Source organism: Salvelinus namaycush, chromosome 1 (assembly GCF_016432855.1).
Source record: "Salvelinus namaycush isolate Seneca chromosome 1, SaNama_1.0, whole genome shotgun sequence".
Classification (NCBI taxonomy): domain Eukaryota; kingdom Metazoa; phylum Chordata; class Actinopteri; order Salmoniformes; family Salmonidae; genus Salvelinus; species Salvelinus namaycush.
Genome location: NC_052307.1, coordinates 79,513,214 through 79,526,216, shown reverse-complemented (window position 1 = coordinate 79,526,216; position 13,003 = coordinate 79,513,214). Strand labels below are relative to the sequence as shown.

The window sequence follows — 13,003 nt, the reverse complement described above, 5'->3', positions numbered from 1 at the left end:
AAAAGATTTTGTGATTGATCAAAATACCAATTAGTGGGAAAAATATCAGAATTGTGCTGCCTGTGTAAACGCAGCTTATTAACAGTCTACTTCATTGATATCACAAAATAACGTCACTCGCAACTTTTAACTTTTTTAATAGGGTAATATTTATCACATCCCAACCAATAAAGGGTAATCAGTTCTAGACCGCATCATTTTTGCTGAGTCATTTTCAAACCGTTTTGTGTTATTATTAACAGTTCTTGAAAAAGGGTGGATATAAGAGAGCGTTTTCTATTGGTCGTTGGTTCATTCTGTGGGAGGCGGTCTGTCCTATGGCTGCGGTCAACATCTGGAAGAAGTTACTCACGCTGTTGCTTACCTTGGAGAGTATACCGGAGTACAACTGCAATTTCAAAATGTCTTTTGTAAAAATTGACGAAAAGTCCGACTTCTCCTATCACAATTTACCTTATGGCGTGTTCTCGACACCGGATAATGTGAGTATGACGATAAATGTGTTGTACTTTTAGTTGGATCGGTTTTCCTACACCGTCTCCTGTGCCATAAAGCTAGGGCATGTAAATTGATTTTCTTGGGATACAATGTTACAAACCACTGTGGAAACGTGAAGTTCTCTTGGATGAAACATTGTAGTTTACAAAGTAACGTTAGCTTCTAAAATATCGTTCCATTTTGGTATTTCATTTCTGTTTACTGTTTTCACAAATGTCTCGTGTCACTCTCAGTCCAGGCACCGGATTGGGGTTGCTATTGGAGATCAGATTCTGGATTTGAGCGTTATAAAGTCACTCTTCAGAGGTCCTGTGCTCTCCAATCACCAGGATGTGTTTGACCAGGTAAGGCCATCAAAATGTATAATGCTCCTCAATGTCTCGTATTGATGGTTGATATTTCTTATCGGCACTGATGGCAATATTATGCATTCACCTGGTAATGTAACATGGCACGTTTACTATGTATCTCCACTAGTTTACTTATAGCTACGTGTCTACCTTATGTAGCCAATAGTGCAGTATGCTAGGAGGGTAGGTCTATTCAATGGCCACAATGCCCTGCTTTTCTTCCTTGAGAAAATCCATACCAGTGTCATAATCGAGTCATCAACTAGGATGTATGCTTCATATATTGTGGACTATACAGTACATTAAATCTACAAGTGAGTAGTGTGAATTGGTTTGGAGTGTAACCTCTCGCCCTCTGCCTATGAATGGGTCCCTAATACCACTATTGTCTGGAGGCCTTGTGTGCTGCTGTCTCCTCCCCTTCAGCTGGGTGCTGCTCTGACATAACAGGATCGGTTAAAGCACAATGGTGAATTCCTACTGGGAATTGGCTTTCGCCTGTCCAGTTCTGTCACATTAGTGCTGATAGGGGAATGAGACAAGGAGAGAAAGGCTCATCATGCTGTTGAAATCACACGAGGCATCAACAGGAAATGAAAGAAGAAGAAGAATATTTTCTGTCATGATTTCACTCCTTGAATTCAATCTTAAATGCACAGGTTCCCCCAAGGATATTTTCACTCCTGGAACCCGGTTCCCCCCATTTCCACCCCTGGGGGCGTCAATGAAGGGACCTGCTTGCATGAGTGAGAGCCGCCCCCAAACCAACGTCAAAACAAATTGGACTTGCATTCAACTTGCAAACCTGCCTGTTTCCTCTGGAAGCTTCTTCCTTTTAGGTTGTTTTTCCTTGCCGCTGTGCTGTTACTTGCTCCTTGGGGGTCCAGGCTGGGTACTTGTTATGAGGGCTATATACAGTATCAAATAATACTTTAGATTTTTATGCGTTTCCTCCATCATATGTTCCAACCTCTCGACTAGCCGTCCCTGAATGCGTTCATGGGTCTGGGGTACGAGGCATGGAGGGAGGCCAGGAGGAGTCTACAGCAGCTGCTGTCTGCCAACGAGACCACGCTCAGAGACGACGTCAGCCTCAGGAGCAGGTCAGCCTCCAGCACTTCTGTAGCACTTTTTTACATTTATTTATTGGATTTTGCCGTATGTAAGAAGCACTTCTATATTCTATAGCACTTCTATATTCAATAACACTTCTATAATTTATAGCACTTCTATATTCAATAACACTTCTATAATTTATAGCACTTCTATATTCAATAACACTTCTATGATTTATAGCACTTCTATATTCTATAACACTTCTATAGCACTTCAACAGTTTGGCAAATTAGGATCATGTCAAATATATTGAATTAATGTATTAATTGTTTAGGATATGGTTTTTGGCCGCAATCAAAATCATATTATTTTCTTGTATTCCCTTATCCTTTTATTTTCTATCATGGTTTGTAGCATGTTTACGTTTCTATAATGTCTGTGTGTTTATGTGTCTCAGAGCGTTTTTCCATCAGAGTTCAGCCATGATGCATCTGCCTGCTGAGATAGGTGAGTTGTTCAACAGTAGGACAGGAGGCAAGGAGAGGAAGCCACTTTAGACTATTGACATGCACCCCATATTTCACTCCTCCTGTCTCTTCACCGAACTTGATGTATCCTACAATTGTCCCTAAGCATAGATCTAGGATCAGATTACGGCTCTGCCATTGCTAACTTTAACTCTCAGGGGTATTAAACAAAATCTGACCCTGTATCAGATGAGAGGGTCATCCAATGTGTTTGAGAAGGAAGCGAGGAGAGAGGACGCGAGTCAAGACAATGCAATTGAGGTGTTTGTATGATGCTTGAACAAGAGGGGGCACTGTTAACCAATATAAATGTACTAGTGATTGAGAGATTTGTTTGCTATCTAAATGTTGATATAAAAAAGGTTCTGAAGGCTGATCATTGGTTCACTGTACATATTTAACAGTGTCACTTAATTGCCCTCTTTCTCTCTCTCCATCACACACACAAACATGCATCTATATATAACCACACACACACACACAGGTGACTACACTGACTTCTACTCATCCAAGGACCATGCCACCAATGTTGGCATTATGTTCCGAGGGAAGGAGAATGCTCTGATGCCCAACTGGTATGATATAACAACCAACACTTCAACCGTGTCCCAAATGGCATCCTATTTCCTTTATAGTGCACAACATTTGTATTTTTTAACCTTTATTTAACTAGGCAAGTCAGTTAAGAACAAATTCTTATTTACAATGACGTCCTACCCCGGCCAAACCCTAATGACGCTGTGACAATTGTGCGCCGCCCTATGGGAATCCCAATCACGGCCGGTTGTGATATAGCCTGGAATCGAACCAGGGTCTGTAGTGATGCCTCTAGCACTGAGATGCAGTGCCTTAAACTGCTGCGCCACTCGGCCCAAATAGCTCTTGTCAAAAGTAGTAAACTACAAAGGGAATAGGGTTCCATTTGGGAAGCAGACGTTTGTCTGTTCCACAACTACACTGAGTGGACAAAACATTAAGAACATCTGCTCTTTCCATGACATAGACTATCCAGGTGAAAGATATGATCCCTTATTGATGTCACTTGTTAAATCCACTTCAATCAGTGTAGATGAAGGGGAGGAGACCGGTTAAATAATAATTTAATCATTGAGGCAATTGCAACATGGATAGTGTATGTGTGCCGTTCAGAGGGTGAATGGACAAGACAAAAGATTGAAGTGCATTTGAACGGGTTATGGTTGTAGGTGCCAGGCGTACTGTTTTTTGTCGTGAACTGCAAGGCTGCTGGGTTTTTCACACTCAACAGTTTCCTGTGTGTGTCAAGAATGGTCGACCACACAAAGGACATCCAGCCAACTTGACACAACTGTAGGAAGCATTGGAGTCAACATTGGACAGCATCCCTGTGGAACGCTTTTGACATCTTGTAGTCCATGCTCCGACGAATTGAGGAGGGGGGTTGCAACTCAATATTAGAAAGGTGTTCTTAATGTTTTGGTCACTCAGTGTATATCTTTGTTTTTCATTCCCCACTTACTAACTTACTAACTAACCATATTATTAGATAGACAGAGGTAGACAGAGTAACTCACTAATTAACCATATTATTAGATGTAGACAGAGTAACTCACTAATTAACCATATTATTAGATGTAGACAGAGTAACTCACTAATTAACCATATTATTAGATGTAGACAGAGTAACTCACTAATTAACCATATTATTAGATGTAGACAGAGTAACTCACTAATTAACCATATTATTAGACGTAGACAGAGTAACTCACTAATTAACCATATTATTAGATGTAGACAGAGTAACTCACTAATTAACCATATTATTAGATGTAGACAGATTATCTCACTAACTAACCATATTATTAGATGTAGACAGAGTAACTCACTGTAACTCACTGAGAGAGAAAAATAAGAAAAGAGAAAGGATGAAATGATAATAAAAAGTGAGAGAACAAGATGGAGAGGTAGAAAGAGAGAAACGTGCTAAGGCCTGGTGCTGTACTGTGAGCTATGATGTGTGAGGGACACAATTAGTTCTCTCTAATTGACTGGAGCACTCGGGCGGTTTCAGTGCTTTCACAAACTGCACCTTCCAGTCAGTCAGTCACTAGTCTGCAGTCCAACACTGCTTCCAGTCAGTCAGTCAGTTACTAGTCTGCAGTCCAACACTGCTTCCAGTCAGTCAGTCAGTCACTAGTCTGCAGTCCAACACTGCTTCCAGTCAGTCAGTCAGTCACTAGTCTGCAGTCCAACACTGCACCATCCTGTCAGTCAGTCAGTCAGTCAGTCAGTCAGTCTGCAGTCCAACACTCCACCATCCTTCCATCCAGTCAGTCAGTCAGTGAGTCTGCAGTCCAACACTCCACCATCCTTCCATCCAGTCAGTCAGTCAGTCAGTCAGTCAGTCAGTCAGTGAGTCTGCAGTCCAACACTGCACCATCCTTCAGACACCACAGCTGCTGTTCATATGGCTGTTGTCTTTGTCACGGTTGGGAACCTCTATGTAGAACCTCTCTTCTTTCTTTCTCTCTTTCCATTTTTCTTCATTTCTTACTCTCTCTTTCTCTCTGGATCTGTATTTCTGTATTTGTACAATGCTAAAAACAAAAATGGATTGATTGGTTGATTAACTGAACGAATGCCTGACTGATTGACTAGCTGTTTGTTTGACTGGCTGGCTGGCTGGCTGGCTGGCTGGCTGGCTGGCTGGCTGACTGACTGACTGACTAATTGCCTGTTTATTGGACTGGCTGGCTGAATAATTAATGGTAGCCTCAAGGTTAGAGTGTTGGGCCAGTAACCAAAAGGTTGCTGGTTCCAATCTCGGAGCTGATAAGGTGAAAACAATTGGTCGCTGTGCCCTTGAGCAAGGCACTTAACCCCAATGTCTCTAGGGGCGCTTGACAATGGTGACCACACTCCCTGTGGCTGTCTTAGGGGGAGTTGGGATATGCAAGGAACACTTGTGTGTGACAGGACAAATATAACCCCCCCCCCCCCCCCCCCAAATGATTATTATGTTTGTTTTGACTGACTGATTGTGTCCCTCAGGTTGAGGCTGCCCGTGGGGTATCATGGCAGGGCTTCTTCCATAGTGGTGTCTGGGACCCCCATACGCAGACCCTCTGGACAGATGAGACCCGACCAATGTAATGAAACACAACGCCTAGTCTGAAAATCAAAGCAGACTCTGAATTCAAAGAGAAACACACTCACACACACACATGCACACAAAACCTCTCAGACCAGTGTCACTTTGTTTTTGTGTCCCTCACTAACGGTCTTCCTCTTCCATTGTGTTCTCTCTTAGCTAAGCCTCCTGTGTTTGGCCAGTCCAAGCAGCTGGACATTGAGCTGGAGATGGTCAGTATACACTTTATATAGCTACACTTTATTACAACCAAGGAGATTGTTCATATCAATGGCATCACAAAACAATGATCTGTCTCTCTCACTCTCTCTCTCTCTCTCTGCCTCTCTCGCTGGCTCTCTTTCTCTCTCCGTGTCTCTCTCTCTCTCTCTCTCTCTCTCTCTCTCTCTCTGGCTCTCTTTCTCTCTCTCTCTCGCTGGCTCTCGTTCTCTCTCAGGCATTCTTTGTAGGTGGAGGTAATCGTCTTGGTGAGCCCATTCCCATAGAGAAAGCCCACCAACACATCTTTGGCATGGTTCTAATGAATGACTGGAGTGGTAAGGCCTAACACACACACACACTTATACACACACTCACTCGCAGACTCATGCACACACACACACACACACACACACACACACACACACACACACACACACACACACACACACACACACACACACACACACACACACACACACACACACACACACAGTCACTAACTACACATGAGAACACTCACAAGTCACGATGACACACACACACACACTTACTCACTTATTTACACACTCATATGTGCATACACACACACACACCTACACAGCCCACCTCACTGGAAGACAGAAATTAATAAGCACCATACAGTATTTCTTCATTTTCAAATTAATGTGTCTATCGACTATAGCAGCCAATAGTAGAATCATTAGCCAAAAATTATACATCACTAAATGAAAAATCCTAACGTCAATAACACCAATTGAAAAACATCCACTTTCCATAATAACACTAACTTAAGTTCATTAATTTAGTTCTGCATTATACATGTTGATGTAAACATTTCATATTTAAAATCACTGGGATCAGGGTAAGTTACTCAGGAAAACATGACAGGTTATTGATTATTGGTGAGGCAGAAGGATCTCAGGAGGAGTGGTTTCGACTGTAGCCTTAAGATTTCAAGATCGTCTTCTCTCATCTCTCTTTCTGTCGCGATCTGTCTCTCTCTCTCTCTTTCTCCATGTTTTTTCCTCTTTCTGTCTCTTTCTCTCTCCTTCCTTCGTTCTCTCTCTTTAGGTTAAGCTCCCACTGTTTACTGTCTATCCTCTATTCTCCTCCTGGGAAAATGGAGATCGAACTGTTTGCCAAATATATTTTCCAAAATTGTATGTGTTTGTGAAGTCCATAACCACTATCATTTCGTAGTTAGCTCCCTAGCTAAGGCGTCATTACGACCAAGGTTGTTAGCTACACCGTTGTTAGTCAACTAAGCGAGAACACTTTCTTGCCCGCACATGTTTTGATCTCAACGGTAGTAGGCGCGGGCGCATTGACGAGCCAGGAAACGCACAGTGTTTCGGTAGGTAGTTCAGTTCGCGTCGCTGCATGGATGGAACAGACATGGCAGAGAGAGCTGTTCCGCTGATACCATCAGTTATGTTAGACTGTTAAAGTTTAGTAGGCCTATGCTAATTATTCAGTTGTTGATCTGTCCTCTTGATATAGCTGTATGTCAACAGTATAATGTCATAATAGTCAGGTCACCAATGACAACAAGGCATGTTGAATGAATGGTGTCGTGGAAAATCGGTTCAAATATAACGCTTTATCAGAACTTGTGAAATCAAAACATGCTTTTATTACAATTGTATAGCCAGCTGGAATGTCCCGCGGAACACACACCCTCCCAGAGCACTGGTTCGCTCTTTATACACAAATAGCATATGAGTCCACCCCATATGCAAATAAGCATACTTCCCCTAATTCTTCCTGCCATCATTATCTTTTTAGTTCAGGCTTCCTGCTTGTTCACGCATACTAACGCCCATTATCTGCTTTCAGTTAAATTATAATAGTGGCCAGACCCTCTATCTTAGTGTGTCCAATTGCCTTTAGGCGTCTATCTGTCTGACATGTATGTTTTTTTAGTGGAATGGGTAGACTATAAATCTAGTGGGTCTAAGTGCCCTAAGCACATATTTCTCTGACAGGTATATCTCTTAAAGGAATCAGCAGACTATGTGTCTAGTGTCCAGTTACCCTAAGAGCCTATGACTCAACCCTGTATTTAACTCAGTGCCCCAGCATGTTCTCTGGTATGTGTCCTTATTGGAATCATCAGACTATGTGTCTCTTCTCTTCATGTGGTCTGCCACTTCAATGTTCAGCTGTCCTATGCCTCCACATGCCATCCATGTGTCTCATTGTACTCCTACAATCCCTCCTCTGGGGCTAATCAGCCACATAAATCATACAAATATGACTTTGGGATAGTAAATGAGAATACCTATGATAAACAAGAAAATACAAAAACAGAGTAAAACACATAAACCAACTGGACCAAACATCTCCAAATGATTAAAACTAAAATAGGAGTAAAAAATCCAATCAGAAACATTAAAGAAAACCTAACTAGATCAAACATCTCCAATTTTCATAAGAGTAAAAGATCTAATCAGAAACATTAAAAATAATACAATGAATATAATAATAAATTGAATATGAGAAAATCAAAGACCTACATGCAGTTACAAAAGAAAATTGACACAACATCATTCTAAATTTAAGCATTTCAACATGATCCTCCCTCGCAGACACCTCTCTAATAAAGTGATATCAATGATACCAACCTTTGTTAAGAAGATTAAGGACATGGTCCATAGACACTTGTAACCGGAATACCCTCTGTTACCTAACATGTTTTTGAAAGTAACCTAGTTTTTTAGAAGGCATAACTAGCTTTAATTAAAGGAAACCACATATATTCATTGATATACATATCTAAAAATTCAATCAAGCATACAAAAACACAAGGCCTTAAACAAAAATAGATATACTAAAATCCTTACATAGGAGCACAGTCCTCATCCTTACAGATTCTACAATCTCCTCTTTGACATTTAGCGCAAAACACGGGGTCTCCGTGATGATCATGGCCTTCCACATTAAATTTTGTGCACCACTTGCACTTACGGCGCAAATGACACTTTTTGTGGACATGTACAAGTAGACATTCACCTGAATTTGGGAATACAGCATATACAGGTAGACCATCCTTACGAAAATCATGGCAAGCATAACCACCTCCAGGAACTACTCTATATAGACAGTTTGGATTCCATAAGGGGCAGTCCAAAGGTCCACCGACCGCATTACAAGGCTTTCCATACTTATTAGTATACTTGCCTGGGCTACCCTAGGTACACCTCTAAGCAGTCCAATTGCATTAAGGTATACCTCAGGATCCTTCTCATAAGCCCTTTTAACTCTAGGTTTAACATAGTCATCATGGGGTGATTTAATAATAGTAACCTATTTAATTGCTCTAACTAAGGCACAAAGACCAATCCATCCATCAGACAATACATTCAACAGTTAGTTTCTGGATGTGTGGAAAGAACAATCAGCAATACCTCTGTCTTGATTTTCCAACATAGTAAGAGATGGCGCAACCTGAGTTATGTGACCACACAACCCTTTTCTATTCATAATCAACCCTTTATCATTACTTTTACGAACTCCCACATTCTCCAACACCCAAATAGTATCACTTCTACAGTGGTGTTTCCTACATCAATTCCTTCGGTGTGGTGTCTGTAAAAACATTCATATTTCCCTTTAACCACGGTACCTCTGTCTAATTGAGGTACATTTAATTCAGTTCTAATGTTATAGGCAGCACAATCATTGTCTCCCAGCATGGTTTCATTCAACATAGTTTTACCCCTAGTGCTTACCCAGAGCAATCCTACATTTTATGTCACACAAGGGAATAGAATACTTTCTATTGGTACAATAGTCATTTTTCCAACTTACACAGTTTTTAAATGATGCTGGTTCAGAGACTATTAAAAGATCAAAGGTGATTTTCTTCACAAAATACAATTGTCCATTCTGTGTCTGTTTGCCATATACTTAGCCCATTCGTATCACTCCTTCTTCACTACTTCTTCTCGTGTGGTGTCCCTGAGTGGTTCTGATTCTGATATATCTAATTCTGTTGCTTTTTCAATGTTCTTATCTTGAGGTAGATCATTAGAGTTTATCAGAAAGTTCCAAATGTCAGTAAAAAACTCTCCTGACTGATGTCTCAGGTTGCTTTGTGGGTACGGTGGTCTGCTTGGTAAGGGCAGTCGATGTCATCTAGTGGTAGCTACTGTGGTCGTCACAGCAGCCGCCACCCTTGTTGTTGTCACAGGTTCTTCCTGTTCATGTGCAGGGGTAGGATCAATCTTAATGACCGTGGTGCTACTCCCTTCGGTCACTGTTGTTCTTGTTATTTCAACTATTAATTCTTCACCTTCAACTGGTTCAATCTGATTCATGATGAGCACCCTCTCGTCTTTTTCTTTGATTAATGTCAGGTCACATCCTTTCGGATCCCAAACGACTTCTCCCTTTGTTTGGTGATGTGTCCATCCACAGAGTGCCATCTCCGGTAAGGGTTTGATCCTTATGATTGAGATAGACTTCAGTTCTCCTGCTTCTGTTATAAGTTGAGGTGGAACAGAGATTCTAACCTTGTCAGTCTTTTTGGATTGTTCAGCTGATTCCTTTCTTCTCTTCCTGCTTCCACCATACATCTTGATTGTGCATTAGTCTGTTGTTTCTATACTAGCATTCACTGTTACTTCTGTTATGTCAATGTCATTATTCTTTTGTTGTTCTAACATCAATTGTCTGTAAAGGAGGCCATTCAAAAGTTTAAAAGTCAATTGTGGTGTAATCCCCATTTTCTTCAGCTTGCGGGACTTTTCCTCCTCTTTCTTCACCTGAGGCTCCCTCCTCAGGCCGGACTTAGCTTCCATCTGGAAGGGTTTCAATTTTAGGGAAGAAATGTTCTCATTCTGTTCCTTGTGAGGCCTCTCCTCCTCTTCTGGGTGCATTAGTCGGTGCACCTGTCACATTTTGGCTTTCACTTGATTTGCTGTTTTCTTGGCTCCTCCCTGGCGTCTCAATCGTTTCCGCTGCTCCTGCTCCCTCCAGGCTCCCTCCTGGTGAATCAGCATCCTCTGTGTCCTCATCTCTATGTGGTTGTATCCTTCTCTCTGTTGGGACTCAGCTGCAGTGGTTCAGATGGTACCACGTCTGGCTTCTTTTCACTTGGACGGCCGTTCTTGTTGCTTTGACCACCTCATAGGGTCCTTCTCTCCTCGGTTGATCCCACTTCCTCCGGAACACTCGAACATGGACTAGATCTCCTGGTATCACTGGGAGAGGTCCTTCTGGTCCCCTTGGATCATCAGACGCAGAACCTCTCGTCCTGGTTCAGGTTTCTGCCTACTTTCTGTAAGGCATTCATACTTAGAGACTTATGGCCTCTGTTCTATGATTGCACCATACATCCTCTTACTTCCATCACTCATCACACAACAAACTGACATTCCAGCTTAAGCAGACGAACCCTTCTCCTTCTGTTTTCCTAAACATAAGACTTGGAAAACAACAGACAAAACATAACAGCATTGACATTGTTATGTGTTATGCATAAATATATTCATGCAAACTGAAATCTGAGACCATGACAATTCCCACTCTCTCTTTACCTGACTCTATGCCTCCAGGATACTTTTCTGCTGGACTCCACAAAAATAAAAGCCCTAAAAAGCTTCCTCATGCTTCCACCCAGTCTTCCCCTTTCGGCCCCAGGTTCTGAGAGGTGTTCCCAAATCATGTAATTTTTTTACTTAGTTTCCCATCTGCTCCATTTTAATTGATAATCATGTGCATAACCTTAATCAACATTATCTCTTCTTGACGTAATTCAACACTATATATGCTTTCACATCAATTCCTTTAACATGTTTGTTTAGAGTATAATATCCTATCATCTATTCTTTTTCACATGATGCATTAAAAAATGAAACAAGTAGCCCCCAAACTCAACCCAGTATGTCTATAGTGGAATCTAGTCTCTCTCTCTCTGATTCCACGTCCTCTGTCATGGTGTTTTCAAGCTCACCCCTTATTCAGCTGGACCTCACTTCTCGTGAGACTTATGTACCCACCAAAGAGAGACATGAAGAACTTTACCACTGCAGTGTTGTAAGAAGTATACCACCAGCCTGGTGTATCTTGATGTACACTCAGTCTCCAGAATGCAGCCCAAGCCCTTCCATTTCTGGCTGTTTTTTCCTGAGGACATACACACTAACACATGGGTTATTTCCTGACAACATTAGCAAGATCACTAAATCTTAATTTTTAATAACAGCCCTATGTAACCATTCTGCCTCAAATACCTGGCCTCTTACCACAGAAATATTCATAATGATAGTCAAATGATGTTCCCTACATCAACTGCTGTACAATAACATGTAATCAGTCAAATGTCTTCCAGTTGGATTAATATCCAATCCTATCAAAACTAAGTAATAAGTTTCTTAAACTTTTGCTCTAGTGTTCAAAATGCCACCACTTATTCTTTTTACCATATCTTTAGATATGTGAATTGTTCTATTTACTTTAGAATTGTCCCTATATTTTACACAGCCAGCTGTCTTTCCTTTTCTGTGAATTATCTCTATTATTATACATAGTTTCTAGAAATAACACCCCTTCACTACCATTACCTTCATTTATGAGTCCCCTAACCCATAACAGTCATTGTTTGATACATACTTAAAACATCCTTAAGTCAATTTATATATCATTTATATCAGTATCAGTCCCTCCTCAGGAACATATACACAACCTTATGTTCCTCAAAACAAAAATAAATTGACCAAATGAGAAAAAGAGAAAAAAAATTATAATAATTACACATTTGCAATAAATTTCCACTATTTGTAATGTAATTAAACCTGGAGAAAACGTCCATCTGTTTCATTCTATGCCCATGTTATTATTGGTCTCTTTCTTCTTCATTCTTGGGTATCATCGCACAACAGACTACCTTTTTATTCAATTATACAATACATTTTATCATTCCAATTCCAATGACATTATAAAACAAAAGAAATAAAAAACCTTATCTAAAATTCTGTAAGTTTTGTCAACCTCCTTGTCTCAGGATTAGTTTCCAGAGCTTCCCTAAGCCTATTAACGTTAAACAGTTCTATATCCAAATAACTAAACAGTTCTTTTTTAAATACTTTTTCCAATCCAATATTCAGGATAACAGTCCTTAGTGTTTACTTTAACTCAAATTTGACCCTATCTATTCAATACAGATCATCCCTTTAATAATTAACATTTATACTAAACACTTTTATTACCAGTACCATCTATTTTCCCAATAGCCCTTT

At 40.7% G+C, this 13,003-nt stretch overlaps 1 protein-coding gene across 1 annotated transcript in view; it reads left to right on the top strand.

Annotated features, from left to right (window-relative positions):
* Nucleotides 1–300: 300 nt before the first annotated feature.
* fah (fumarylacetoacetate hydrolase (fumarylacetoacetase)) overlaps nt 301–13,003 on the top strand; it is a 36,725-nt gene continuing 24,022 nt past the window's right edge. The window contains exons 1-8 of the mRNA XM_038995967.1: nt 301–482; nt 732–842; nt 1,830–1,951; nt 2,362–2,411; nt 2,916–3,006; nt 5,462–5,559; nt 5,721–5,773; nt 5,998–6,097. Coding sequence (XP_038851895.1) covers nt 318–482; nt 732–842; nt 1,830–1,951; nt 2,362–2,411; nt 2,916–3,006; nt 5,462–5,559; nt 5,721–5,773; nt 5,998–6,097 — 790 coding nt within the window. The 5' untranslated portion in view covers nt 301–317. The remainder of the gene's footprint in view (nt 483–731; nt 843–1,829; nt 1,952–2,361; nt 2,412–2,915; nt 3,007–5,461; nt 5,560–5,720; nt 5,774–5,997; nt 6,098–13,003) is intronic.